This window comes from Thalassophryne amazonica, chromosome 7, assembly GCF_902500255.1.
Source record: "Thalassophryne amazonica chromosome 7, fThaAma1.1, whole genome shotgun sequence".
Lineage (NCBI taxonomy): Eukaryota > Metazoa > Chordata > Actinopteri > Batrachoidiformes > Batrachoididae > Thalassophryne > Thalassophryne amazonica.
The window spans coordinates 31,726,372-31,753,884 of NC_047109.1; the positions used below are offsets into that span (position 1 = coordinate 31,726,372).

Here is a 27,513-nt window from a genome sequence, read left to right on the forward strand (position 1 = left end):
GTGTTAAAAGTATTTTAGGTAGTTTCTTTGGAAAATAGTCAGGGACTTAGAACGGAAAGAATGAAATGCGAACAGAGGTGCATTTCACACAAGCTCACTTCTTTACATGATAAAGGCACGTAAAGCCTCCATCTTTAAGGATTAGTTTAAATCTTGCAGTGATAACAGAACCACATTTAAAAGGCCTTGGAGTGACAATAATTTCAAAACTTGCTGAAGCTGCTGTTACTTCATGAAGAGACTCCTAGGCTGGCTACAGAACCAGGAACAGTTGGTCACCTGATACTGTGGTGGTATTTGCATCATGCAGGATGTTGTCAGTTTGCAGTGGACACCTTCTGGTCTGTTCAACACAGAGATGATGGAGAGAATTCATGTGAGGGAAACTGTGAACGTCCATGATTCCCTCTGGATATGACACCATTCCTTTGTAGGTGTTTCCACAGCCAAGGCCAGTACCCATTTCCAGCCGGGTGGACTGGGACAGTGGCAATGAAGTGTCTTGTCCAAAAACAGGGAGGTAGCTTGAAACAGCCACCTGTATTTGAACCCTGGTCTATAGGTTGTTCTTCCAAGTCCTATGTGAGGGAGCACTTTTTCTACTACTATCACAAATGATACAGCTAGTTTCCATGAAGCAGTTCCTTTCTAGGCTGGATTTTATTTCTGCACCGTGGTCCTCAACACTTAGGCACCTGCACAATAGATCATGCTCAGAGAAATGCACCACATTTCCTGTTGTGAAAGACTGAATAACAATTAGCACTTTTCCATCGTTGAAAATGTCCTTTTTTTAGTTTATGAGCATTTTTTCCTGTGTTCTGTCGGTAAAAATGAGGAGCTGAGAGGATCAAAGTCTCTTATACACACACACACACACACACACACACACACACACACACACACACACACACACACACACACACACACACATACACACAACACATCAGTCTGCAGATAGCACAGGTAGTAGACAAGCTGTGCATGCGATCTTCTGTGGCCTTTGGGATTGACTCTGATTTAAAGATGATTTAGAGTAGTGATTGAAGCAAGAGTCTTAACCTTGTAGTTTCTGGAAGCCGAACAAATGAAGTCTCTGATGTTCCATCACTGATTCGTTCATAGAAATATGATGAAAACGTAGATGTGTCGAGTATCGACACATCCGTGGACCCCAGAGTGTCTTTGCTGGGTTTACGTTTGTAAAACCAGTGGAAAACAAATCAGGTGAATAACTTCCAGGAAGTGACGTGATGAAGTGGTACCCTAAACATTAGAAGGGACTGAAACCAAGAGTATGCGTTGTTTGGTGTGTTAGGATGTTGCTGTTGGATTTTTGTTGTTTGACTCCAGAGTTTCTGGCAAAGCAACAGCAACAACTCAGATGGAGTAAATGTGTTTTTTTTCACAAAGACAGCAAACGTCATGTTGTAATATGTGGCCTCACAGCGTCACAGCTTTGTGTTGGGTTAAGTGCTTCGGGTGTACGTACTCCCCCTGAAGCCCATGTCCCCAAGCAATGTCCATGCAAGTGTTTTTTGGGCAGGATATGTCAAAAGTGCTGTTCTCCTTTGATTCACTTGGGAACTTGACTACCACGTACCCCTCCACAACTGCCCTTATCTATAGCACTTTGTTTCAGGCTTTGGCTTGATTTTTAAATGACCTTTTTCTCAACATGTTTTTGTTAGATAACATTATCTTGTCACTGCTGATTTAAAATCATTCTTGTTTTCACAGTAAGTCTCTGATGTGCAGCCGCAGCAGATGTTAGTTTAAAATGTCTTAATTGTAAAACATACAGATAATAATGCATTCAATGCAGAAGCTCTTCAATTTGCTGCTTTCTGCAAGAGAAGAATGCAGTGTTTGCAGAGCGAAGAATGTCCACAGCGGCACTAGCTTGACTCCTGTTATTTAAAGGGTAGCTTCTGAATAATTCAGGTCCACCAGGTCCTGTTTTCACTTGTCAGACTGCCAAGTGTATGCTGGGCTATAGCTTGAGGGTGGAAGTAAAAACATGCTATGTAGTGAGCACAAATCCATTTGAGATGTATCTGAGCACAGATTGAGAGTGAATCTGTAGAAATAAAGACACCGAGGCAAGCACTGGGTGAAAAGGAATATAATAAATAATATAGTATGAGGCAAATCAGCGACTTTGAATCCCCCTTTTTTATGACACAAGTCCATTGTTGGTTTTTTCCATAGCTATGGTCAGTGCCGGTTTACTGCTGAGTGGACTGAAATGATGCCGATGTGGTATCATTTCCAAACACACAGACATATCATGTGGTGCACACACCTATATATTTATTGGTAGCCCAGCTCCAATTCCACTGTGCCACCTTTGTTGTTCATATGCATGGGTGTTTTGTAGTCCATATGTACTACCCATTCAAATTTAATTCAGTTTATTTATAGCCATCTCAAGGCTCATCAGAACAGTAAGGTCTAACCTTACCCACTCCCCGGACAAGGACACTGGCAGCATTCATTCATTCATTTTGTATACCCACTTACTCCATTGAAGTATCCCGTTGGGGGTGGGGGTGGGGTGGGGTGGGGGGCAGGAGTTTATTTCAGCATTCATAGGTGTAAGGCAGACTACACCCTGGATGAGATGCCAGCCTATCGCAGGGCCACACAGACAAACATTCACACCCACAGGCACACCTATGATCAACTTAAAGTTTCCAAATCACCTAGCTTGATGTAGGAGGAAGCCAGAACACCCGGCTGGAACTCACGTAAACCCTGGGAGAACATGCTAACTCTACACAGAAAGCCCCAGGTGGAAAGAGATCCATTGACCTTCTGGTTGTGAGGCAACAGTGCTAACCACTAAGCCACCAGGCCACCACATTGGCAACAGTATGAAGGAATCCTATCCTTGTGCCACCTCCGGCATCTGATAGGCCTGATAACAAACCATGGGGTGCCTGGCGTCTCACTATCTCTGGTGAAATGTTGTGGGTCTGTGAAAAGGCACTAGTAATTTCCATTTTTGCTTGAAATCCAATGTTTATCAGGTCTTAGTGGCTGGAGATGGGGTTTCTGTGGCATGTTTGTGTCGGGTGAAGAATAAATAAACTTATAAAACACAAAAATGGTGCAAAATAGTGGAGAGCCTCAAGCCGCTGCAGTAAACATAGAGAAGAAGCAGTTACCCATTGATAGTAATTTGATCCTTATTTTCAAACGGTTAACAGGAAATGCTTTTATTTTGAAGCAGGAAACGGTCTGTTTTCTGTGTGAGTTTGATCGGTAGTTTGGTTAATGCCAGTGTGCTAGTTTGTCCGGCAGCAGAGACTATTGTTCACATTATGTACAGTACTCTTTTATTTGTAACTGCAACATTTGATTTGGAGTAAAGTGTTCCGTTCTGAATCAGATGCATTTGTCATCCTTTGGAAGCCTCCACTACCACAATAACATCAAAATCTGGCCATATTTTAGCTTACCATTAAAATTAGCTCATTGTAATTCAGTTACTGTAGAATTGCCCATTAATTTTCACGTGCTACCTGAACATAGCGGGGTGTGTGTGTGTGTGTGTGTGTGTGTGTGTGTGTGTGTGTGTGTGTGTGTGTGTGTGTGTGTGTGTGTGTGTGTGTGTCGGGTGGAGGATCGGGGCCATTATCTTTGGAGAAACACTGTAACAATAAGGTTTTTCTTGTTGCTGTGGATACAGCTGAGACATGTTATGTTTGTTTGTTCGCTCCTTGCTGGATGTATGTTCAGAAGATTTTAATGTTTGATATGAAAGTGGCCGATGCTGAAACCAGCAGTTATTTTATTGTCTGTTTTATTGGATTGCGTGATATTGTACAGTTGTTTTGTGTTTTCTGCGAGCAGCGTTCGACTAATGTGTACTGACGTGCATGTGTTATTTAGTTTTTTCTGGAGCGCTGGTGTTATTGCGCTGTAAAGTAACAGCTGCTGGGATAATGATGTGTGAGGAACGAAGCAATGTGACAATGGAGCTGTTGGAATTTTGTAGGGGATCGGAGCAGACTGTTTGCTTCTCCCCAGTGGGCTGTTCCACACAGCGCTTCCCTACAGCATCAGGAACAGTGGGCTGGTGTCACTGCGCTGTCGATATTTGGAAGTTGCAGATGGTCTTTTGAAGTCCATGAGATGTGTTGAGATGACTGATTTATGTTTGTGTGTATTTCACAGAGAGTGAAATAGGCATGAGGATGTAATACACCTGCATTAGAAATGAAGTGCTTTGGAAACTGGACATGTTTTGTGTGGCTCGCCATATGGCAAAGTTCATTACAGGCTACTTTGTGTTGGGTAATGAGGTGAGACCTTAGCAGGTGGTGCACGCTTACACACAACTATAGAGGGAAAAAGTTGACATCTAAAGTCAAGGTGCTTTTCCTGCAAGCCCAAATCAGGAAAGGTTGGTGATGATATGGAAAATGGAAATCTAAAGAAAAGAAGTGATCGTTACATTTAGTTTGACTTTTACTTCTTTGCAGACTCTATGAACCAAAGATATTTCATATTTTGTGTGGTCAGCTTCAGTTGTTAATATACATCCATTCCTGCATTTATAGTCTGCAACACATAAAAAAAAAAGTGTATGCATGCTTTAGTGGATGCTTAGGTTTCCCATGTGCCTTCTGGAAACCTGCAGCTGAAATTCCACGTTCTTTTTAAGAAATCCCCCTCTACACAACTTCACAATGAAGCTTTTGTTCTGTTATGCAAGAGAAAGAAGTTGCACTTTGTGCAGTTTCTCCAGCCACAATCACCGAAGCTTATAAGTCCTTCATACGAGGTCTGTCAATAAAGTAACGGTCCTTTTTATTTTTTTCAAAAACTATATGGATTTCATTCATGTTTTTACGTCAGATATGCTTGAACCCTCATACGCATGAGTGAGTTTTTCCACGCCTGTCGGTGACGTCATTCGCCTGTGAGCACGCCTTGGGAAGGAGTGGTCCCGCCCCCTCGTCGGATTTTCATTGTCTGGAAATGGCAGAATGAAAAGGACTTTTTTTCCATCAGAATTTTTTCAGAAGTTGTTAGAGACTGGCACCTGGAAACCATTCGAAAAATGTATCTGGCTTTCGGTGAAAATTTTACGGGCTTCACAGAGAATAAGGTCTATTACTACAGCTTTAAGGACCCCTTTAAGGATGCTCGGCGCGCCGCGCTTTGAGCTGCAACGACGCGGCACAAGCCACCGGACCATTTCTAAACGGATGGCTCTGTGGATACGTGCTCTTTCTCTGGTTATCACAAGAGCTGGACATCAGCCATTTTCCGGCAGATTTCACTTTTAACAAGAGATTTTGTCATGGAAAGCCGCGTGGAGGCTTCGCGCGTAAAGACCAATTCGCTTTGGAAGCGCGACAAAGGAACATCTCCGTTTCGCCGTGTCAGAGGACAAGTTTGGACATGTCCAGCTCTCCACAATTTCACTGATACTTACTGGACTGGTAAGCATTGAAAGCCAAGATAGACATGTCCAAACTTGTCCTCTGACACGCTGAAATGGAGGTGTTCCTTTCTCGCTTCCAAAGCGAGAAGTTACCCATTTTCTCCTAATCAGTTGCAAGACAGTTTGTTATGGTTAAAGGTCCGGACTGAACTGGACCGGTTCAGGCTATGGACCCAAATGCTGGGAGCAAGGAAACAGCTGGTGTGAACAAAAAAATATTTTTTTACAAAGGAGAAATGATAATGCTGTGCTGGAGGTGCCTGCAGAGTGGAGAGTCAGCCCGCTTGTGGCGGTAGAAAATAGGGAGTTGCAGGTTCCAGAGTCAGTCTTGAAAATAATGGAGAATGGAGGAGAGAGAGGGTGAGTGACTGCACTCGCAACACTGGAAGCCTTTAACAGTTCACAGTTCACAAGAGGCTTAAAACAGAAAGGTTCACAGTTCTGGAAATAATGCTCTCCATTTAAGAAATAAGATTTGCTGTTCAAGTGTTGTTCACAGTTCATGAATTATCCTCAGAAGTCAGAGGTCAGGTGTTGCTGGTCTTGTGATGCAGTTCCAGTTAAGCAGGACCTGACTTTAGAAATGACCTGGGAAGTTCTCAGCAGTTCAAAATCAAAGTTCATCCAGTTCTTGGAAAACAGGCAGGAACTTAACTGAAGCGTGGCAGAGCTACGTGCTCTGAAGCTGAGAGCCAGGGAGTTCTAAAGTGACTCAGTGTAGAGAGTGACTGTGTTACCTTGAGATGAGCTGTGGAAAGCTCCGATGTCAAAGCGCCTGGGATCGCCAGTGTAGACAAGGTCATGGATTTCTCATGGAGAGTCAACATGTAAAATCCGGCAGGGAACGCCGGAACGTCAGATGTGTGGCAGTGATGAGCAGTGATGTGCAGCAGGTGTGTCTCGGCTCTAAGTGCGCCATCTGGGCAAAAAACTCACAAACTACAGACAAGGTTAAAAACAGGACAGGGAGGCAGACCATGACACAGTTTGAGCGCTGTAATTCTGGAATTGGGTTAATTATAACCATAATACAAACAGCGGAAATGACATTCCTCTGTCAAGAATCTGGGGTTGCACTCAGGGTCAGGGTGAGACGCTTGGATACCCGGGAGGGACTCAGAGTAGAGCTGCTGCTCCTTTATACTGAAGGGAGCCAGCTGAGGTGGCTCGGGCATCTGGTGAGGAGGCCCCATTCCTCACCCCAGGGAAGTCTTCCAGTCACGTTTAACTGGGAGGAAATCCTGAGAAACACCCAGAACAGCCTGGAGGGATTGTGTTTCCTAGCTGGCTTGGGAACACTTTGGGATCTCACAGGAAGAGTTAGAGGACGTAGCCGAGAATAGGAAAGTGTACGATGCACTTCTTGGTCTACTTACATAGCAACCCAGAGCCTGATGAGCATCAGAAAAGGAATTAATGAAAAAAATGAGTAATGATAATAATTGTGTTTATACGGAACATTAACAGCATTGATACAAAGTGTGCGGCAGTCAATCAATCAATTTTTTTATATAGCGCCAAATCACAACAAACAGTTGCCCCAAGGCGCTTTATATTGTAAGGCAAGGCCATACAATAATTATGTAAAACCCCAACGGTCAAAACGACCCCCTGTGAGCAAGCACGTGGCTACAGTGGGAAGGAAAAACTCCCTTTTAACAGGAAGAACCCTCCAGCAGAACCAGGCTCAGGGAGGGGCAGTCTTCTGCTGGGACTGGTTGGGGCTGAGGGAGAGAACCAGGAAAAAGACATGCTGTGGAGGGGAGCAGAGATCGATCACTAATGATTAAATGCAGAGTGGTGCATACAGAGCAAAAAGAGAAAGAAACTGCATCATGGGAACCCCCCAGCAGTCTACATCTATAGCAGCATAACTAAGGGATGGTTCAGGGTCACCTGATCCAGCCCTAACTATAAGCTTTAGCAAAAAGGAAAGTTTTAAGCCTAATCTTAAAAGTAGAGAGGGTGTCTGTCTCCCTGATCTGAATTGGGAGCTGGTTCCACAGGAGAGGAGCCTGAAAGCTGAAGGCTCTGCCTCCCATTCTACTCTTACAAACCCTAGGAACTACAAGTAAGCCTGCAGTCTGAGAGCGAAGCGCTCTATTGGGGTGATATGGTACTACGAGGTCCCTAAGATAAGATGGGACCTGATTATTCAAAACCTTATAAGTAAGAAGAAGAATTTTAAATTCTATTCTAGAAGTAACAGGAAGCCAATGAAGAGAGGCCAATATGGGTGAGATATGCTCTCTCCTTCTAGTCCCCGTCAGTACTCTAGCTGCAGCATTTTGAATTAACTGAAGGCTTTTTAGGGAACTTTTAGGACAACCTGATAATAATGAATTACAATAGTCCAGCCTAGAGGAAATAAATGCATGAATTAGTTTTTCAGCATCACTCTGAGACAAGACCTTTCTGATTTTAGAGATATTGCGTAAATGCAAAAAAGCAGTCCTACATATTTGTTTAATATGCGCTTTGAATGACATATCCTGATCAAAAATGACTCCAAGATTTCTCACAGTATATCAAATATGATTAACTACAGACAGCGAAAGTACTGCTGTGGCAGTAGTACAGAGTGGTTTAAAACGTCATTAAGATAAGATAAGACTTTATTGATCTCACAGAGGAGAAATTCACGAACAGCGTGTGCAAGGATAAGCAATAATAATAATACTTGTAACAGTACCATAAAATAAGAAAACAAGGTAGAAATAGTATATATATATATATATATATATATATATATACACACACATACATTACTCTTATAAGGTACTTTTAAGAATACAGCTTAAAACTGAAGCACACCTGTTTCGACATCCAATGGGAGATTACGTATACGCAAGGTGGCAGTCAGAACACAATGGACCTTTTATACTACTGTCCTGTTGCTGTTAAATCCAAAAGCTCTGGCCGGGGAAGAGACTGCACCACCTTGCATCATTATGTGGGCTTTAGAGGATCCTTTGATGACCTCCTTCTCACAAGCAAAAGATTTACAGTTGTAATACATTTAAAGATTTTCCACTTTCCTGCCTGGATATCATTTGTCTTAAGAGTGTCGTAACTCCATGGATTGTTTGAGTTAAGGCGTTTCACGAGATGTGGATTAGAGTTTCTTTTTTAAAAAATTTCAGGCACAATGTTGGTCATGAAAACTGCAAATCAAATTGTCCAGCATGATATGATTTGCATCACGTGGCGCAGCAATGGACTACAATATCAACTCTGATGTGGTGTTTAATCATAGTGAGTCCGAGTCTCATGGGACTCTGTATAACGATGCAACGTGTGATTATCCTGTCAGCCACTGAGGAAGAAGTCTGGCAAGCAATGCGGCACAGAGAGAGAACTGCTGTGTCTGATGAATCCCAGCAACTCTGCTCACTTTATGTTTGTGCAATTTAAAATTGATGATGTGTTTAACATGATCACAACATCAGCCTGTGGGTCCTGTGTTTTTGTGATGTGTAGTGCAGCAGTGGAACTAGTCTGTATCATCAGGATGCTACACATGCAGATCAGTAAGTCAGCGGAGGGGTAATCCTGTCCTCCTTCAACAGTCCTGGTGCTCAAATGTTACACCTTTACCTTTAGTCTTCAGCTCTCAACCACAGTTTTTGTTGTGTCTTTTAATGATTATGTTTCAATTCTCCACCGAATCTGGTTAAAAGTGAAAATGGTAAAAAGCTTAAATGGTTTTTTGCATTATGTCTAAAAGGAATGCTGCTGTTTAAGTTCATAGTTTATTTGTATTCAGACTTTGCCACAAGTACTTCACTGTATTACAAATGAAACTTGAGTGTGTCATAAACCATCAGGTTTGGTGTGTAAATAATTATTAGCACTTACTAGACTATTGTATGGATATTCGCATTACTTTGCGAGGACGTCAGTGTGTAATAACTCGCCACAGGTGAGACGATAATGTCATTATCCGCTCACTGCTTTGTTATGGTCTGGAACAAAGTGTTTTTTAATATATACACTCAACAAAAATATAAACGCAACACTTTTGGTTTTGCTCCCATTTTGTATGAGATGAACTCAAAGATCTAAAACTTTTTCCACATACACAATATCACCATTTCTCTCAAATATTGTTCACAAACCAGTCTAAATCTGTGATAGTGAGCACTTCTCCTTTGCTGAGATAATCCATCCCACCTCACAGATGTGCCATATCAAGATGCTGATTAGACACCATGATTAGTGCACAGGTGTGCCTTAGACTGCCCACAATAAAAGGCCACTCTGAAAGGTGCAGTTTTATCACACAGCACAATGCCACAGATGTCGCAAGATTTGAGGGAGCGTGCAACTGGCATGCTGACAGCAGGAATGTCAACCAGAGCTTTTGCTCATGTATTGAATGTTCATTTCTCTACCATAAGCCGTCTCCAAAGGCGTTTCAGAGAATTTGGCAGTACATCCAACCAGCCTCACAACCGCAGACCACGTGTAACCACACCAGCCCAGGACCTCCATATCCAGCATGTTCACCTCCAAGATCGTCTGAGACCAGCCACTTGGACAGCTGCTGGAACAATCGGTTTGCATAACCAAAGAATTTCTGCACAAACTGTCAGAAACCATCTCAAGGAAGCTCATCTGCATGCTCGTCATCCTCATCGGGGTCTCGACCTGACTCCAGTTCGTCGTCGTAACCGACTTGAGTGGGCAAATGCTCACATTCGCTGGCGTTTGGCACGTTGGAGAGGTGTTCTCTTCACGGATGATGCGAAGGAGATGTGTTGCACTGCATGAGGCAAATGGTGGTCACACCAGATACTGACTGGTATCCCCCCCAATAAAACAAAACTGCACCTTTCAGAGTGGCCTTTTATTGTGGGCAGTCTAAGGCACACCTGTGCACTAATCATGGTGTCTAATCAGCATCTTGATATGGCACACCTGTGAGGTGGGATGGATTATCTCAGCAAAGGAGAACTTCTCACTATCACAGATTTCGACTGGTTTGTGAACAATATTTGAGGGAAATGGTGATATTGTGTATGTGGAAAAAGTTTTAGATCTTTGAGTTCATCTCATACAAAATGGGAGCAAAACCAAAAGTGTTGCATTTATATTTTTGTTGAGTATATTTACCATCATATCATCTCACTGACTCCATTCACCAGCAGCAACATAAACTCGCCGCACTTCTCGACTGCTTGAGAGAACCAGAGTTTGATTTCTTTCACTACATGTACCACAGTGATACTTCTGTATTGCTAGTTAGCATGCTAATGTCTGAGTTGCCTGAGAATTCTTCTCTGGTTACAGAAACAAGGTTTTTAGATTTAAGTGTTTATTTCTCACTACCCTTTACAAAATATGAGAAAAAAATGATAAATGTTACATTTATAGAAATATAACTGTGGGAGGTTATTCCAGCAGTTTGGATTTATTTTTTCAAGCACCCAATTAACATACACTATGCTGCCATTACATTTACTTGCAGTCACAGTATCACATTGCTCATTTTTTTTTAAATCTGCCTAGCAGGTGGCATAGCAACCACTTGTCTTCTTTCTATATAATGGCCACTCTGATTGAAAATGAATGGCAGGTAATCGCTAATATGGCCAAAGGTTAAATGGATGTTCTTTGTTTGATGAGTGATAGTAGATATGGCTTTATATGCTTGTATCACAGAAAAAAACCAAATGATCTGCACAGCCACAGCACTTCCAGACAAAAAAAAAATGTTATTTAACAGAAAATAAGAGTAACGTTTCGGGCAGGACGCCCTTCGTCATTTTCCTCTGTGATATTTTTTTGGACCTGCACGCCTTTTATGTGTTTTGGATGTGCGTGTCTCCATTGCATTATTTATATGCTTGTATGTCTTGATGTGTTCTTTAGCAGGACTCGGGCTGCTAATGAAATGGAGGGCTGCTACCCATAGACAGAGGGCCAATTTTCAACCACAGCACTCTCCAAAATCATGCTATTGTATAGAGATACTTTGACTACTTTATGCTGCGTTTACACATAGGCAAGACGTGTTACAAATGTATGTCATATTTGCGTAATTCTTGGCACATTCCTGACATTCTTAATGTGACATAATGCATCTGAATAGGTTTCTTAATAGTGTGTGTTGGTGTGTAGTATTCGTGATTTTTGTGGAGCATGTTTTTGGCTCATCATTTCACCTCATGTCATGGAGGTCGCAACTGAGTGTGTTAATCTGTCTTGATTAGTGGTGATCCTTAATAGAGCGTGGCAGCGTTCTTCTCTGGCGTGCGCACAATTAAACCCTGGTGCACCGTATTCATTTTTATTGCTGCAGTATGCTAAAGAAGGACAGTGACGCCAAGTCAACTAAAAGTCTCGTTCCAATGCTTCTCAGTGTGCTCCTGCAGGTGTTCCACCTGCTGCATGTGCCTGATGTTTGGGAAAATGAGCAAGACGAGATCTACGTGAAGCCACACATCTAGCTCTCTCAGTCTCCTCCTTCTTTCTGCGCCACTCCATGGCACAGAGCCCAACTAAGCATGCAGTCACAAAGTTCTTCTGCTGTGGATTTTGAGGAGCAAACTGGAGCGACCTGAATTGTTCAGCAACTGACCGTAGGATGAATATGGGGGTGTGTGTGGAGACAATTCACCTCATTCACAACGTGACAGAACGTGTGCGTAACAGCGCATCGTTAAGTTCTGCATTACGTTCATTTATATAGCGCTTTTCCATCTGCATCAGACAGTCAAAGCGCTTTACAATAATGCCTCACATTAACAACAAAGTGGTTAACAACTGTTAACCACTGTGATTCCTCTGTCAATATTTTGTGCATCCTTGACAGGTACTTTTGAATGTTCAGGAAATGTTAGGGGCTGCTTATATGTGTGATTGCACATTCGTTCAAGCCTGCAAGAGCATCAAAATCTGTCAGCAGAAGGTATAAAACTAAACAACAGCAAACCTCCCGACACCATGGTTCATAAAACATGAAAAAAAAAAAAGGAAACTCTGGAGTGGCATTTAGCTACAGTCTCTAAAACTGTGTGTGGGTGAGGAAATACACAAAGATTTTGAGTTGAGGTTTAAAAATGAAAAATGCCTTTTACAAACATCTACAGCATTATATCAAACTTCGAAACCACGAAGCATTATCGAGGGGAAACAAATTTGAATCATTGAAGGGAACCACACTTTAATATATATATATATATATATATATATATATATATATATATATATATATATATATATATATATATAAAAAAAAAACAGCAACTCCCAGTTTAGTTCCCGGCCATTGTGCAAAGGATCTGATGTAGCAGGTGGTCATAACTGTAGCCTGGTTCCATTCAAAGTGTTGTTTAATGTTCTTTTTTTTTTGTTTATTTATTCTGCTAACTGATAACTAAAACAGATTACATGTGCTGTTTCTGCCCATTTTTTGTTGCGGAGTCGGGATGTCCATAAATCAAATTGTGTTTAGAAGGTGCTTTAACTTTCTTCTGATGAATCATTTTGAACAGTACTTGAAGTAGCTGCTGGCAGCTTACACACACTGCAAAGTGCTGCATATAGAGAGGAGGAGCAGACGGAAGCTACAAACTGCTTTTAACACACAAATGAACATCAAAAGAACAGTGGGTTGTTCCCCTGGGGACAGACTAATTTAGTTTTCTCTTCACTAGTTTCTTCTTTCCTTGTTTCCATCCCACCTCTTCCACCATATGTTTTGTGGCCCTTACTGTTGTGTATTTGTGTGTGTTTGGGTGTTGTGGTCATGTATAATTCACTCGTGACCTTTTATCTCAGGAGCTACCTGGCCAGGATGTTGGGTCATTGTGTGAAGGTGATTGAAGGATTGTAGTGTGTGAAGCCAAAGGTCAGGGCTTTGAAGTAGAACCCTGCGATACAATCAGACTCAGGAGATTTTTAGGTGGGAGGTTAAAGCTCTGTATCTTTGACTCGAGCACTGAGCTACTGCTGAACCTGATCCCATTATTTCAAACTTAATCCTATTATTTCAAACTGTTTTTGCAGAAACTCAGACAAGGTCAAAGTAAGAAAACAAACAAGAACATGATCCAAAGGGCTGTTGACTTTTGATGTCACGTCAAAACTCTGTCATAATCATAGAATATAGAGGTTGTGACGACGGGACGTTGCACACTGTTGTTGGTTTTCTCCCCGCTCCAATAAAATCACTACCTGCTCTCTCCAAAAAAGAAAACAAATGGCATGAGGTGTGCTGACAGGAATCTGCTGTCAGTTATAGCCATTGTTCAGCTAAACAAACCACCCACAAACCCAAACTAACCTGCAGTGTCAAATAAAATCTATTACCAAAGACAAATTATGTGGAAAGATTGAGCAGCAATGCATCATCTGCATTCAGCTGCTGCATGTTGTGCATGTCCAGTGTGATGCTTGCAATGTGTTTCAGGCTTAGTAATACACTGATACATTGTAGATTAGTCATGCTTCAGATGCATGGTGTGAGTGGGTCCAGTACTGCTCAGGTATGTTAATGTGAAAGGGGTGTGAGATGGATCAAGAGATTGAGATGACACTCCTTTTTTGTTTTCCTTTTTCTTTTTCAAACTGTGCCACTCCACACCAGCTCCTGACCAACTCTGCTCACATGACCTGCTGGGACTGTCATTATAACAGTAACTGATGTGGATAAAATGGAAAATGGACATTGCTACATGGACACTCAGATCAGATCTGTTCACTTCCTGTATGTAATGTGGACAGTCAGTCAATGAGATCAGATTTGCATCAGATATGCAGTCAATCCAATTAAAACTGGTAGTTTGAAAAAAGCCTATGTCCTAAATTTCCTACACAAGCAGTTTTATATATCAGCATCGGCTGGATCATTTTGTCAGCCTGTTACAAAAATCACTGAGTATCATTATTAAGTATGAATACTCATTTCATCTTTACGTTTATAAACATGCTGGACTTTGGTTCGTGTTATTCAAGTTGTTTGATTTTGCCAAAATATGGCCATCGGATATTGGGAAGGCCTTGCGTCCGTCCATCTGTCTGTGCTCAGCATAACTCCATTCTTGTTGCTGCGAGGGTCTTCACATTCACAGGGAACATTCTTGGGACACAGACTTTGGACAAGTTCAAAGATGGCTAATCCTGACCTATTTTAAGAGGTCAAAAGGTCATATTCTGGTTCGTATTGTTGTGCTCATACGACCAACAGCATAACTCCAGGCCTGTGACTGCCAGGGTCCTTAAATTTACAGGGATCATTCTTGGGACACAGTTCTCATATGTGCTCATATGACAGAGGGTATTTTTGCATTGCATTATATTTGTTGTGTGGGGCCGCTGAAGAGGAGGTACTGCTGGCCCACCACCACCAGATGGCGCCCTGCTTGGAGTGCGGGCTCCAAGCACGAGAGGGCGTCGGAGCCACTGGAGGTGACAGCTGTCACCTATCAACACCAGCTGTCACCCATCACCACCACTACAAAGACCGGACTGCAACTCCACCTCCTCGCCAAGAAATCTTCTACCATACAGGTAATCTTCTCTGCTGTGATTATTGTTGTCCAAGACATTGTTCTGTGTGCAGCCGTGTTCCTGCGGGCTCTGTCGGAGGCTGGATTGGCGGACAGTGAGAGGACGACGTTCTTCGCCTCTCACTCCATCCAGGAAAGAGACCAACAGGAGCTGCACGGGTGAAATTGTTGCTGGAGGTGGAGGTTCTCCCTCCTCATTGTGTACAGACTGTGGGATTACTGAGTGTGCGAACTCACACTCATCCAGAACTGTTTGTTTTCTGCCAGCAGTACCGGGTCTGACTGCTGAAGACAGTGGCCACCTGGGGCACAGGGCTTGGCGGCTCCGGTGTTCTCCAGGTCCGTTGGTGGTGAGGCCTGTGTGGGATCCGGCTCTTCTCGCACCAGACGTCTCCTATCTTGGAGCCTGCCACACGTCACCTTTTTGTCGGATTGATATAGCGCATATTTGTATCTGTCTGTATTACGTTGTGCACCTTCACAACATTAAATTGTTACTTTTTGGTTATTCCATTGTCCCTTCATTAACGCCCCCTGTTGTGGGTCCGTGTCACGACACTTCCCCAACAATATTTTTTATACAAACGTTGTGGTATATTGTGATAGGAAACTCTATTCTGCTTTGACACAAAAATTCTGTCAAATGTGCATCCATTCAAATGTTATATTGCGCAAAGCAAAAATATCCAAAACTTACACCAGTATGCAATTTGGAGGAATTTAGTCAAATTGTGGAGTTTTTATTGCTTATTTTAGTTGAAACTCTAAACATAAACTGGTCCATACCAGTTTATGTTTGGAATGTAAGTTGTGATGAAGCCAGGTTAAAACTAAGCCACATTTGTGTCACTGAAAATCATAACTTTAGGCTTTCTTTGCTATCCCACTATTATCACTTCACAGAACACTCCTCTGGCCAGTGTTAAATGCTTGATTATGGTGGTGGTTGTTTCACATTATTGCTCTTAGGGCCCCTTCACACATAGTGCGAATTTGGTCGATTTGCGCATAAAGTGCGCATGAAACAGGAATCGTATGCAACACGTGTAAAATCATAGCTGCGTCTAACGCCTCGTACACCTGGTGCTACATCTATTTGCACACACCAGTGGCTGAAAGACAGACTGTGCGCTGTGAGAGCACATCGAGCCTTCTCACGGCAGGTGTCAGCCAAATTCCAGGTGACACACATGAACATCTAACACCGCTTGCATGGCACTTAGAAAATGTGTGGCCATTCACACTGTTAATAAAACAACAGTCACCAGACAGTTATTGTCGAGCTGGATGAGAAATTTGTCTAAGTGCCCCACGAGTGTGGCTTTGCAAACAGACACAGTGACACGTTGGTGTGTGCGCTGATCTTACAGTGTGTGGCCGCCGACAGAAGCGCCTGTGGAGATCTGTCATTCTGGACATCACAGCTGGACAACACATACTGTGTTTGAACGCACATGGGCTAACAACTGCCCACTGTGACACACGTGTGCCTGCTTGTTGTCATCACTGGACATAAATAAAAACATATATCGCTGTGGTGACAGGCTGCATCGAGCGCATGCACACAATGTGCACATTGACAGGCTACCCCCATGTTGAGACGGACTGTCAGATCATAACATGCAGTGGGCGATCTGACTGTTACATCACCCATGTGAGCTTTGTTCCACATGATGCGATGTCAGTCCTGTGGCGCACCGTCCGCAAGACATGCATGTCAGGCAGGACATGTGCACGGGGCAGCTGGACACAACGGATGAGTAGATGTGGACATGAGAGCGCACTACTTCATCATTCATGTCATTTCATGACTGTACGTCTGAGACCATGGGTCATCTACAGAGGAACAGATGGATCACATTTGTATTGCCCACTTGATAAGAAGGATTCAATAACATGCTGTGATTTTATATGGTGTGTGGTTTTATTTTTTTTTTATATATAGCCATGTCCTTCTGTCTAAGATCCTCGAGAGGGTGGTTTCAGACCAACTGACACTCTTCCTGGATCAGAATAACATTCATGACAGGTTTCAGTCCGGTTTTCGTAGACAACACTCTACGGAAACGGCTCTTCTGAAAGTGTCCAGTGACATTATGATGTCTGCTGATGCTGGGAAATGCACTGTGTTAGTACTCTTGGATTTGTCCTCTGCCTTTGATACTGTTGACCACCAGGTCCTGCTGAGTAGATTGAGGGATCATGTCGGACTGTCGGGGTCAGTTCTTCGGTGGTTTTTCTCATATCTCTCCGGGCGTAGCTTTAGCGTTTCTGCTAACCAGATAAGGTCAGAGTCTGCGGACCTGTTATGTGGAGTCCCTCAAGGTTCTGTTTTGGGCCCCATTTTGTTTTTATTGTATTTGATCCCTTTAGGTACGATCATTCAAAGATTCACTGATGTTTCTTACCAGTTATATGTGGATTACATCCAGCTTTACTGCTCCTTTAAGCCGTCTGAGATTAAGAAGCTCGATTCCTTCCTCCATTGTTTAGTGGAAATAAAACAATGGCTAAGGAATAACTTTCTTCAGCTCAATGCAGACAAAACAGAGACATTGGTTATTGCCCCTGATGCCCATATTCCAGGTATTCAGCAGTACTTGGGTGACCTGGGCCAGTCTGCAAAATCAAGTCTTCGAAACTTGGGTGTCATCTTTGACAAAGATATGTCTTTAGTACAGCACTGTAAACAGCTGACGAGGAACTGCTTCTTTCAACTAAGAAACATCTCTAAGCTCAGGAAAATGGTGTCACGAAATGATTTAGAGCTTATTATTCATGCTTTTGTGTCAACACGTTTAGACTATTGTAACAGTTTGTTTTCATGTCTAAACAAGAAGGAGTTGCGTCAACTGCAGTTGGTACAGAACTCTGCAGCGAGAATTCTGACACAAGCCAACAGGAGGACTCACATTTCCCCAATTTTAAAGGAGCTTCATTGGCTGCCAGTGTCCTACAGGATCAGTTTTAAAATTTTGGTTTTAACCTTTAGAGCTCTACATAGTCGGGCGCCTTCCTATATCTGTGACCTCATCCAGCCTTATGCCCCTGCCAGGGCGTTGAGGTTTGTGGATCAAAATTTGTTGATGGTTCCACACACCCGTTTTTCAACTAGAAGAGAGCGATCCTTCCAGGCTGTTGCTCCCAGGCTTTGGAATGGTCTCCCACTCTCTCTGCGCTCACTGGACTCTGTTGACACTTTTAAAAGCCAACTTAAGACCTTCTTTTTTACACAAGCTTTTGCTTAGGTTTTGGGCTGCTATGCTATGTTTTTAAATGTCTTGGCCACTGTGTGGTGTATTGTGAGGTGTATTGTGCTTTTTATGTTGTGAAGCACCTTGTGGCTCTTGTCTGTGAAAGGTGCTATACATATAAAACTTACTTACTTACTTCCTGATATCAGGCATTTTCCTGCACCTTTCACAGAACAGTGACGGTACCTCAGTGGTAAAGTTTCTGACTGGCAGTCAGAGCTTTTAGAAGGCGCAGGTTCGAATCCCGTGGATGGCATGTATTTGTTTTGTTTTTTATTTTCACAGCAGCTGCGCGATATAGTTACACATCGCGCTGCTGCTCGCACTGTGTTCCCGAGTGCACGAAACCGTCACATGTATTTTTTTTTTTATTCATAGCAGCTGTGTGATGTGGTTACACATTGCGCTGCTGCTCACACTGTGTTCCCGAGTGCACGAAACTATCGCAACATGTATTTTTTTTTTATTCATAGCAGCTGGGTGATATGCGACCTCATTGTGCAGCTGCACGCACTGTGTTCCCGCGTGCACAAACTGTCACAGCGGCATCGTATTTGCCTGCCCGTTGGCGCAATGTTTCATGGTTCACTCATTTGAGCTGTTCCGACGTGAGTCGCCCTGACTTTTATGTATTCTCACTATGTGTGAAGGGGCCCTTATGGATGTGCATATCATTCCATCAATTCCAGTGTAATTTGCATGACTTAACTTTAACTCATTGATTCATGTAGACCAATACTTGTCAGTTGCTTTTTGTGGTTTTCGCTCAGTAGAGCCATTGTGGTCCAAAAACATTTTTTACATGATAATTATCAATCAATCAATCAATTTTTTTTAATATAGCGCCAAATCACAACAAACAGTTGCCCCAAGGCGCTTTATATTGTAAGGCAAGGCCATACAATAATTATGTAAAACCCCAACAGTCAAAACGACCCCCTGTGAGCAAGCACTTGGCTACAGTGGGAAGGAAAACTCCCTTTTAACAGGAAGAAACCTCCAGCAGAACCAGGCTCAGGGAGGGGCAGTCTTCTGCTGGGACTGGTTGGGGCTGAGGGAGAGAACCAGGAAAAACACATGCTGTGGAGGGGAGCAGAGATCGATCACTAATGATTAAATGCAGAGTGGTGCATACAGAGCAAAAAGAGAAAGAAACAATGCATCATGGGAACCCCCCAGCAGTCTATGTCTATAGCAGCATAACTAAGGGATGGTTCAGGGTCACCTGATCCAGCCCTAACTATAAGCTTTAGCAAAAAGGAAAGTTTTAAGCCTAATCTTAAAAGTAGAGAGGGTGTCTGTCTCCCTGATCTGAATTGGGAGCTGGTTCCACAGGAGAGGAGCCTGAAAGCTGAAGGCTCTGCCTCCCATTCTACTCTTACAAACCCTAGGAACTACAAGTAAGCCTGCAGTCTGAGAGCGAAGCGCTCTATTGGGGTGATATGGTACAATGAGGTCCCTAAGATAAGATGGGACCTGATTATTCAAAACCTTATAAGTAAGAAGAAGATTTTAAATTCTATTCTAGAATTAACAGGAAGCCAATGAAGAGAGGCCAATATGGGTGAGATATGCTCTCTCCTTCTAGTCCCCGTCAGTACTCTAGCTGCAGCATTTGAATTAACTGAAGGCTTTTTAGGGAACTTTTAGGACAACCTGATAATAATGAATTACAATAGTCCAGCCTAGAGGAAATAAATGCATGAATAGTTTTTCAGCATTACTCTGAGACAAGACCTTTCTGATTTAGAGATATTGCATAAATGCAAAAAAGCAGTCCTACATATTTGTTTAATATGCGCTTTGAATGACATATCCTGATCAAAATGACTCCAAGATTTCTCACAGTATTACTAGAGGTCAGGGTAATGCCATCCAGAGTAAGGATCTGGTTAGACACCATGTTTCTAAGATTGTGGGGCCAAGTACAATAACTTCAGTTTTATCTGAGTTTAAAAGCAGGAAATTAGAGGTCATCCATGTCTTTATGTCTGTAAGACAATCCTGCAGTTTAGCTAATTGGTGTGTGTCCTCTGGCTTCATGGATAGATAAAGCTGGGTATCATCTGCGTAACAATGAAAATTTAAGCAATACCGTCTAATAATACTGCCTAAGGGAAGCATGTATAAAGTGAATAAAATTGGTCCCTAGCACAGAACCTTGTGGAACTCCATAATTAACTTTAGTCTGTGAAGAAGATTCCCCATTTACATGAACAAATTGTAATCTATTAGACAAATATGATTCAAACCACCACAGCGCAGTGCCTTTAATACCTATGGCATGCTCTAATCTCTGTAATAAAATTTTATGGTCAACAGTATCAAAAGCAGCACTGAGGTCTAACAGAACAAGCACAGAGATAATTATGTCCACTTCAGTGCTGCAGCATGAGAGGAACTGACATGAAGTGTGTTATATGATCAGGCGATAAAGCTGTGTTAATCAGAAACATTATGCAGTTGGGATTGGCTCTTATTATGTTCATTTTAGAATTATGTCCAGATATGGATAATACTGGCTTCAAAAACCCATATTCCTGCTCATGTTTTGATTTTAAACCTTTCATATCACTTCACAGCTTGTAGCTGTAATATGTGTGAACCGTCTTACGTGGAAATCCTGTTTGAAGAAAATCTATATGGGAATGTCAAATCCTGAACATCTTTTGGTGTTTTTACAATACGATTTTTAAATGTTTTGGTTTCTTCTCCCTAAATATAACCAGTTACATGTAGGAAACCGGCACAGACATTGGCCAAACAGTACTTTGTACTAATGGAATTCTATCGCGTGTAGGGCTGCCTCGAGTTCCCTACTGTCTAAATGTCCCATATAGCAAAGACATCTCCCCCACAGATTTTATACTGGGGAAATCCATGACTAAAACACTCGACAGCACCCCAAGAGTGCCTACCTAAACCAAGGCCACATATTGGCCAAACCCTCTTATCTATTCTAGATCCAAAATATCTTCCGGATCAAATACATAATTAAATCCCTCATCATCTACGAGGTCTGTTAGAAAAGTATCCGACCTTATTATTTTTTTCAAAAACCATATGGATTTGAATCACGTGTGATTACATCAGACATGCTTGAACCCTCGTGGGCATGCAAGAGTTTTTTCACGCCTGTCGGTTACGTCATTCGCCTGTGGGCAGTCTTTGAGTGAGGAGTGGCCCACCCTCTCCTCGTTTTTTTCATTGTTTAGGAATGGCTCAGAGACTGCTGCTTTGTTTGATCAAAATGTTTTCAAAACTGTAAGGCACAACTGAGTGGACACTATTCGATAAATTCAGCTAGTTTTCGGTAAAAATTTTGACGGCTGATGAGAGATTTTGGTCTGTTAGTGTCGCCGTAAGGACGGCCCACGGTGCCTGACGGCGATCAGCGCTTTGAGGCGGCAGCGTCTCGCTGTTTCAAGTTGAAAACTTCCACATTTCAGGCTCTGTTGACCCAGGAAGTTGTCAGAGAACAGAGAACTTTCAGAAGAAGTTTATTCAGACATTCCATTGTTAACGGACATTTTGTAATGAAAGAACGTGCGGGCAGAGTTGCATGTCGGGCCAGACCCGACCGCGGGGGGTCGCAACAGGAAAAACACCTCCGTTGGAAACCTTAACGGGCAACTTGGAACATGCCCAAGCTGTTAAACAATTTCTCAGTTACTCACTTGTTGAAAGCCATCAAAAGCCGCCTGAATTTTACAAATGGTTTTCAACACGGTGGTGTTTTTCCTGTCGCGGCGTACACAGATTCGCCGAGTCGTCACGGAAACGACTCGGCGAATTTGCGCGCATGTGTTTCATTACAAAATGTCCTTAAACAGTGGAATGTCTGCATAAAGTCCTCATGCCGGCCTCTTCTGAATCTTCTCTGTTCTCTCACGACGTCCTGGGTGAATTAAGCCTTAAATTAGGATGTTTTCAGGTCGAAACAGGCCGACGACGGTGCCTGGAAGCGCTTCAGGACGTCCCGCTCTGTGGGAAGTCCTTACACCGACAGAAACACCCCATAATCTCTCATCAGCCGTTAAACTTTTCACCGAAAACCAGCTTAATTTCTCGAATAGTATCCACTCGGATATTCCTCACAGGTCCAGAAAAAATTTTGATAAAGCAACGCGCGCCGTCTGGAGCAGCGTGTGAAACAAAGGAATTCAGCCGAGAGGGCGGGACCACATCTCACTCAAGGCCTGCCCACAGGGAAATGACGTCACCGACGCGTGAAAAAACCCACGCATGCACACGAGGGTTCAAGCATGATTGGTGGAATCGCACGTCATTCAAATCCATATACAAGGGCTGTCCGTAAAGTATAGGTCCTTTTTATTTTTTTTCAAAAACTATATGGATTTCATTCACATGTTTTTACGTCAGACGGGATGCAGCCGACGCGGCGCGGCGGCACAGGAAAAACACCTCCGTGTTGATAACCATTTGTAAAATCCAGGCGGCTTTTGATGGCTTTCAGTGGAGTGAGTATATGAGAAATTGTTTATCAGCTGGAGATGTTCCAACTTGTCCTCAAGGCTTCCAACAGAGGTGTTTTTCCTGTGGCGGAGCGTCGCGGCGGCTGCGAGCCGACGCTGCAATCCGCCTGCACGTCTTTCATTAAAAAAATCTCCTTTAACAGTGGAATATCCGGATAAAATGCTGAAACCGACTTCTTCTGAAACGTCTCTGTTCTCTCACGACGTCCTGGATCAATAAAGCCTGAAATGTGGAGGTTTTAAACTTGAAACAGGCTGATGACGCCGCCTGAGAGCGCTGCGCGACGTCTCGCACCGTGAAAAGTCCTTAAAGCGACAGAATCACCTCAAAATCTCTCATCAGCTGTTAAAATTTTCACTGAAGACCAGCTTAATTTTTCGAACCATGTCCACTTCGATGTGTCTCACACGTTTAGAAAAAATTTTGATCAAACAAAGCGCCAGTCTCTCAGCAACTTCTCAGACAAAGGAATTCCGACGAGGGGCTGGACGACTCCTCCCACAAGGAGTGCTCACAGGCGAATGACGTCACCGACAGGCGTGGAAAAACTCACGCATGCGCACGAGGGTTCAAGCATGTCTGACGTAAAAACATATGAATGAAATCCATATAGTTTTTGAAAAAAATAAAAAGGACCTATACTTTACGGACAGACCTCGTACATTTGTATTCAGGCTAACAAGTGGAACAATGAAGATGATGTTTCTTTAAGTGCATGTTTCCTTACTATTTTTAGTGAGTATACCAGCAGTTTTTTGACAAGTACAGTGCCCTGAAATAGTATTCAGCCTCTTGGGATTTTCCTTTTTTTGCCATTTCAGATACAAAAAGTAAGTCAGGCTTCTTGATATTAAAATTTCTGAAATTATTCTCCTTAAACTCATAGTCAAAGCAAATCTCTACAACTTGATATAAATTAAAATTGTCAAAGCCAACATGATATGGTGCCCATGAATGGTCTCATTTAGTGTAACACACATAAATAATCAGTTATATTGCCAGTTTTTTTTTTTTTTTTGGAGAAGTCAGTGGATGGATACATGAACATTTCTAAGTCACTGAATATGTCTTGGACTTAATTTACCTCAGTCAGGAGAATGAATGAGTAAAGCCATCAATACACCCAGACAACCAAGAAGAAGTTACAGGCTTCTGTGACTGTGATTGGAATTAAGCAAATTAAGTCAGACATATTCACTGACTTGGAAATGTTCATGTATCCATCCACTGACGTGTCTGGAGAAAACTGGCAATGAAACTGATTATTTACAGGTATTATACCAAAGCGTTACATTACTTACACAACCCATCGTCTTGGCTTTGATATTTTTATTTATTTTATATCAAGTTGTACACTTTCTTTGAGTTTGAGCTTATTGAAGATGATTTTAGAATTTTCAATATCGAGAATCCTGAATTACTTTTTGTATTTGAAATGGCATAAACAAATTAAAATATGTAAAATCCCAGGGGGCTGAATACTTTTTTAAGGCACTGTAGATGTTGCCATGATCCTGTACCTACACACACACACACACACACACACACACACACACACACACAGAGGACACCCACTGTGGAAATGATAGCCTCTCAGTGTGCGCGGCCTGATGCAGTCTATTCTGTGTCAGATCACTGTGTGGAAATTACTGTGTTCAGCTGTGATGAATGCTGGCTGAAAGTCCTGCTCCTGTGGGTGTTCCCGCACAAGGAAATGTTAAATGCCCCCTTCATCTTCTCATTTATTCTCCCCTCTGCCCCTCTTCACTGCACACATAGGGGACGAGCAGTAGGGCAGGAAGTTTTTTTTTTCCTAGCTAAATGCTTTAATTAAGCCCAACCATCACTTGGGAAGAGACCAAGGCAATGCTGTCAGCCTCATTAAAGCTCACCGCATCTGCACTCTGTTCCCAGTCTGCCTCCACCATTAGCTGCCATGGGAGAACTGTCACTGGTTACTTAACTAACCCGCTTTGTGCCATCATGTGGATAAATGTAGGAGTGAAGTTAAGGTAACTGATATCGGCTCACAGGCTGATTAATGAGAGCCCTCCAGAAGGCAATGAAGTCTGCAGAAACCCATCACTTTTTCTGTTTCTCACAAAGCCTTATGACACTTTGATTTTACAGGAACAAAATAAATCTGGTATCGCCTACTCGGTGTACTCATATATGCCTTATCAGTGAGGCTGTGTGACATAAATATTCCATACCGTGGGTATTACTGACATCATTTATGGGCTTGGCTGAGATTTTCCAGACAAATACCATTCCTGAGGCTAATTCTTTCTACATATCTGGACTTAGATCCTGCAGCAAATAGGGTGAAGCAGAGCTTTGGAAGATAGAGGATTGAAGATTAATATGAGAAAGAATATCTGAGATTTAATGAAAATCAGGATTTATAAGGTTAGTTTACTTGCGGAATTAAAAGTGCATAGGTTTAAATACCTTGGATCAGTGATGTCTGCAAATGGAGAATGTTCTGCAGAAATAAACCAGAGGGGGTATGGAGTGATTGTGCGTCTGAAGAATTAGCCTGGTGGGAATGATCCGGCTGGGAGACACGCCTAGACCTGAAGCACTCAGGCAGAGGGGGCATGGCCTGCAGCTCAGCTCCACAGCTTTTCAACCTGCCATCCCTGGTTCTCAAGACCAGGCACCTTTGTGGCTCTAATCTGCTCTTTTCTACTCTTCTATTTTAATCTTCCTTTTTAGATATTTAGATATATCTTAGTATACTAGCATAGTTCCACGTTAGAATTGGAATATAATATATAAGATATACCTTACTGAATTTTCATTAGCACTTGTGTGAAATGCACCCATCATAGGAATGCATATTTGAAGATCTTTAAATTATTTTATGTTGCACATTTTTGTGCTTATGGTCATTAACAAACACAGAATTGTCATTTATGTCCTGCTGTCTGTCATGTTGCCACATGCTGTCATATGTGCACTTAGTTTTAGTAAATCACCCGTGAAGCTTTCATCAACCCAACACACAAATGTTTCAAATGCCCATACAATTTAGCACTCATTATAAGGGATCTTAGTAAATCAGGCCGAGACTGTTCACAAACAAAGCTGGAAAGTGTTGGAACAGTAATTTATAGGAAGTCATTGGAATTAGATTAACATGATTAATACTAGTCTGACCAATTGCTGGATTAAAAATTGGCAATGAATTGAGTTTGCTGGATAGACACTGGAGGTTTGGCTTTCTGTGACTAATATCCATGTCACTTGGTTGTTCTGAAAAACCTCAAAGGTCTTCTATCATGATTTCCATTTGAAAAGGCAATCTCCAACTCGCCCCGCATGAGTGTACAGAAATCAGTCCGAATGGCAGGTCATTTATAAGAGCAGGACAACTTTCGTGACTTTTCTATTGACTGTAATAAAGGAATCTTACTAGAGTTTTCATGACATGACTGACTTCCATTACAAAAGCAGTTGTGTTGAGCTTCTTGACAACATGAAAGGGGCACAGGGGGTGTCAGCCAAGCAATAAAAAACAGATTTTGAGAAAGATTGACAATCACCGTAAGCTTCACAGCTGCTGCATTGAAGAAGATTAATTTCAGATGGAGGTTCTTTCTATTTCCCTACTTTCCTCCTGGAATCTTAGCTTTACGAAAAGATACACAGACATCCTGAACCTTAACAATTTGAACAGCTGGCTGGGCCTACACCTCTAAAGGCTGAGGTTGATTTAATATTCCCCACTTTCATGATGGAATAATAGGATCATAGTCTTGTTTTGTCTTTGTCAGGAGGGATTATCTAAATTGGCCCGTCTGAACTTTCAAACTGGAGAAAAGTAATCTGCTTAGATATCTACCAATTTCCCTGCTCAATCCTTGTCATACTTTATTCTTTTTCTCTTTCCCACCGTGAACAACTTGAAATAAAGCAAACAAGTTGAAATAAAGCAAATTCAGAAGAAAACTACATATCTTGTGGGTCTCCTAAATGGTTACCATCATAGTGTTGGAGACCTCTCACATTAATTTTTTAAAGATGTGTTTATATGTCTTGTGAGATGAAGTCCCATTAGTGCTTGTACACCTGACATTTACACACTTAAAGTTCAGTGCCTGGTGAATTACAGCATAGTGAAGGTCATTCAGCGATCATGCAAATCATGATGGTGTTGTTTTGCTCTCCTCAGGTTTGGCCAGAGCTAAGTCCGTCCCCAGCCATACCTACTCCAATGAGGTGGTGACTCTGTGGTACCGACCTCCAGATGTTCTGCTGGGATCCACAGACTACTCCACCTGCCTGGACATGTGGTAAGCACTTCTCGCCTCTGACCCTTGAGCTGTAGATCCAGTCTTACGAAGTCTGTTAGAAAAGTATCCGACCTTTTTATTTTTTTCAAAAACCTGATGGATTTGAATCACGTGTGCTTGCATGAGCGAATCTTTGTGCGCATGCGTGATTTTTTTTCACGCCTGTTGGTTGCGTCATTTGCTTGCAAGCAGCCTTTGTGTGAGGATGGGTGGAGTCTCTCATCGTTTTTTCTTTTCAAGGAAATGGCGGAACGACTGGAGCAGCACGACTGCATCAAATTTTGCCACAAACTGGGCGACAGCCAGGTGGAAACCATTCGGATTATTCAGACGGCTTTTGGTGACAATCCTCTGGGCATCACACAGATTAAGGAGCGGTACAACCAGTTTAAAGACGTCCGCACAACGGACAAAAATTCATCGGCACAAAGCTGATGGCGCAGCAACAGCGGCTCCATGATGAAGCCTCACAGGACATGCCCTGACATGTC

The 27,513-nt window shown here is 42.5% G+C and overlaps 1 protein-coding gene across 3 annotated transcripts in view; it reads left to right on the forward strand.

Moving 5' to 3' along the window:
- Positions 1–27,513, forward strand: part of cdk14 (cyclin-dependent kinase 14) — a 715,009-nt gene that overhangs the window by 337,886 nt on the left and 349,610 nt on the right. For all 3 annotated transcript variants that reach the window (XM_034173976.1, XM_034173975.1, XM_034173977.1), the window contains one exon: positions 26,902–27,022. In XM_034173976.1, coding sequence (XP_034029867.1) covers positions 26,902–27,022 — 121 coding nt within the window. The remainder of the gene's footprint in view (positions 1–26,901; positions 27,023–27,513) is intronic.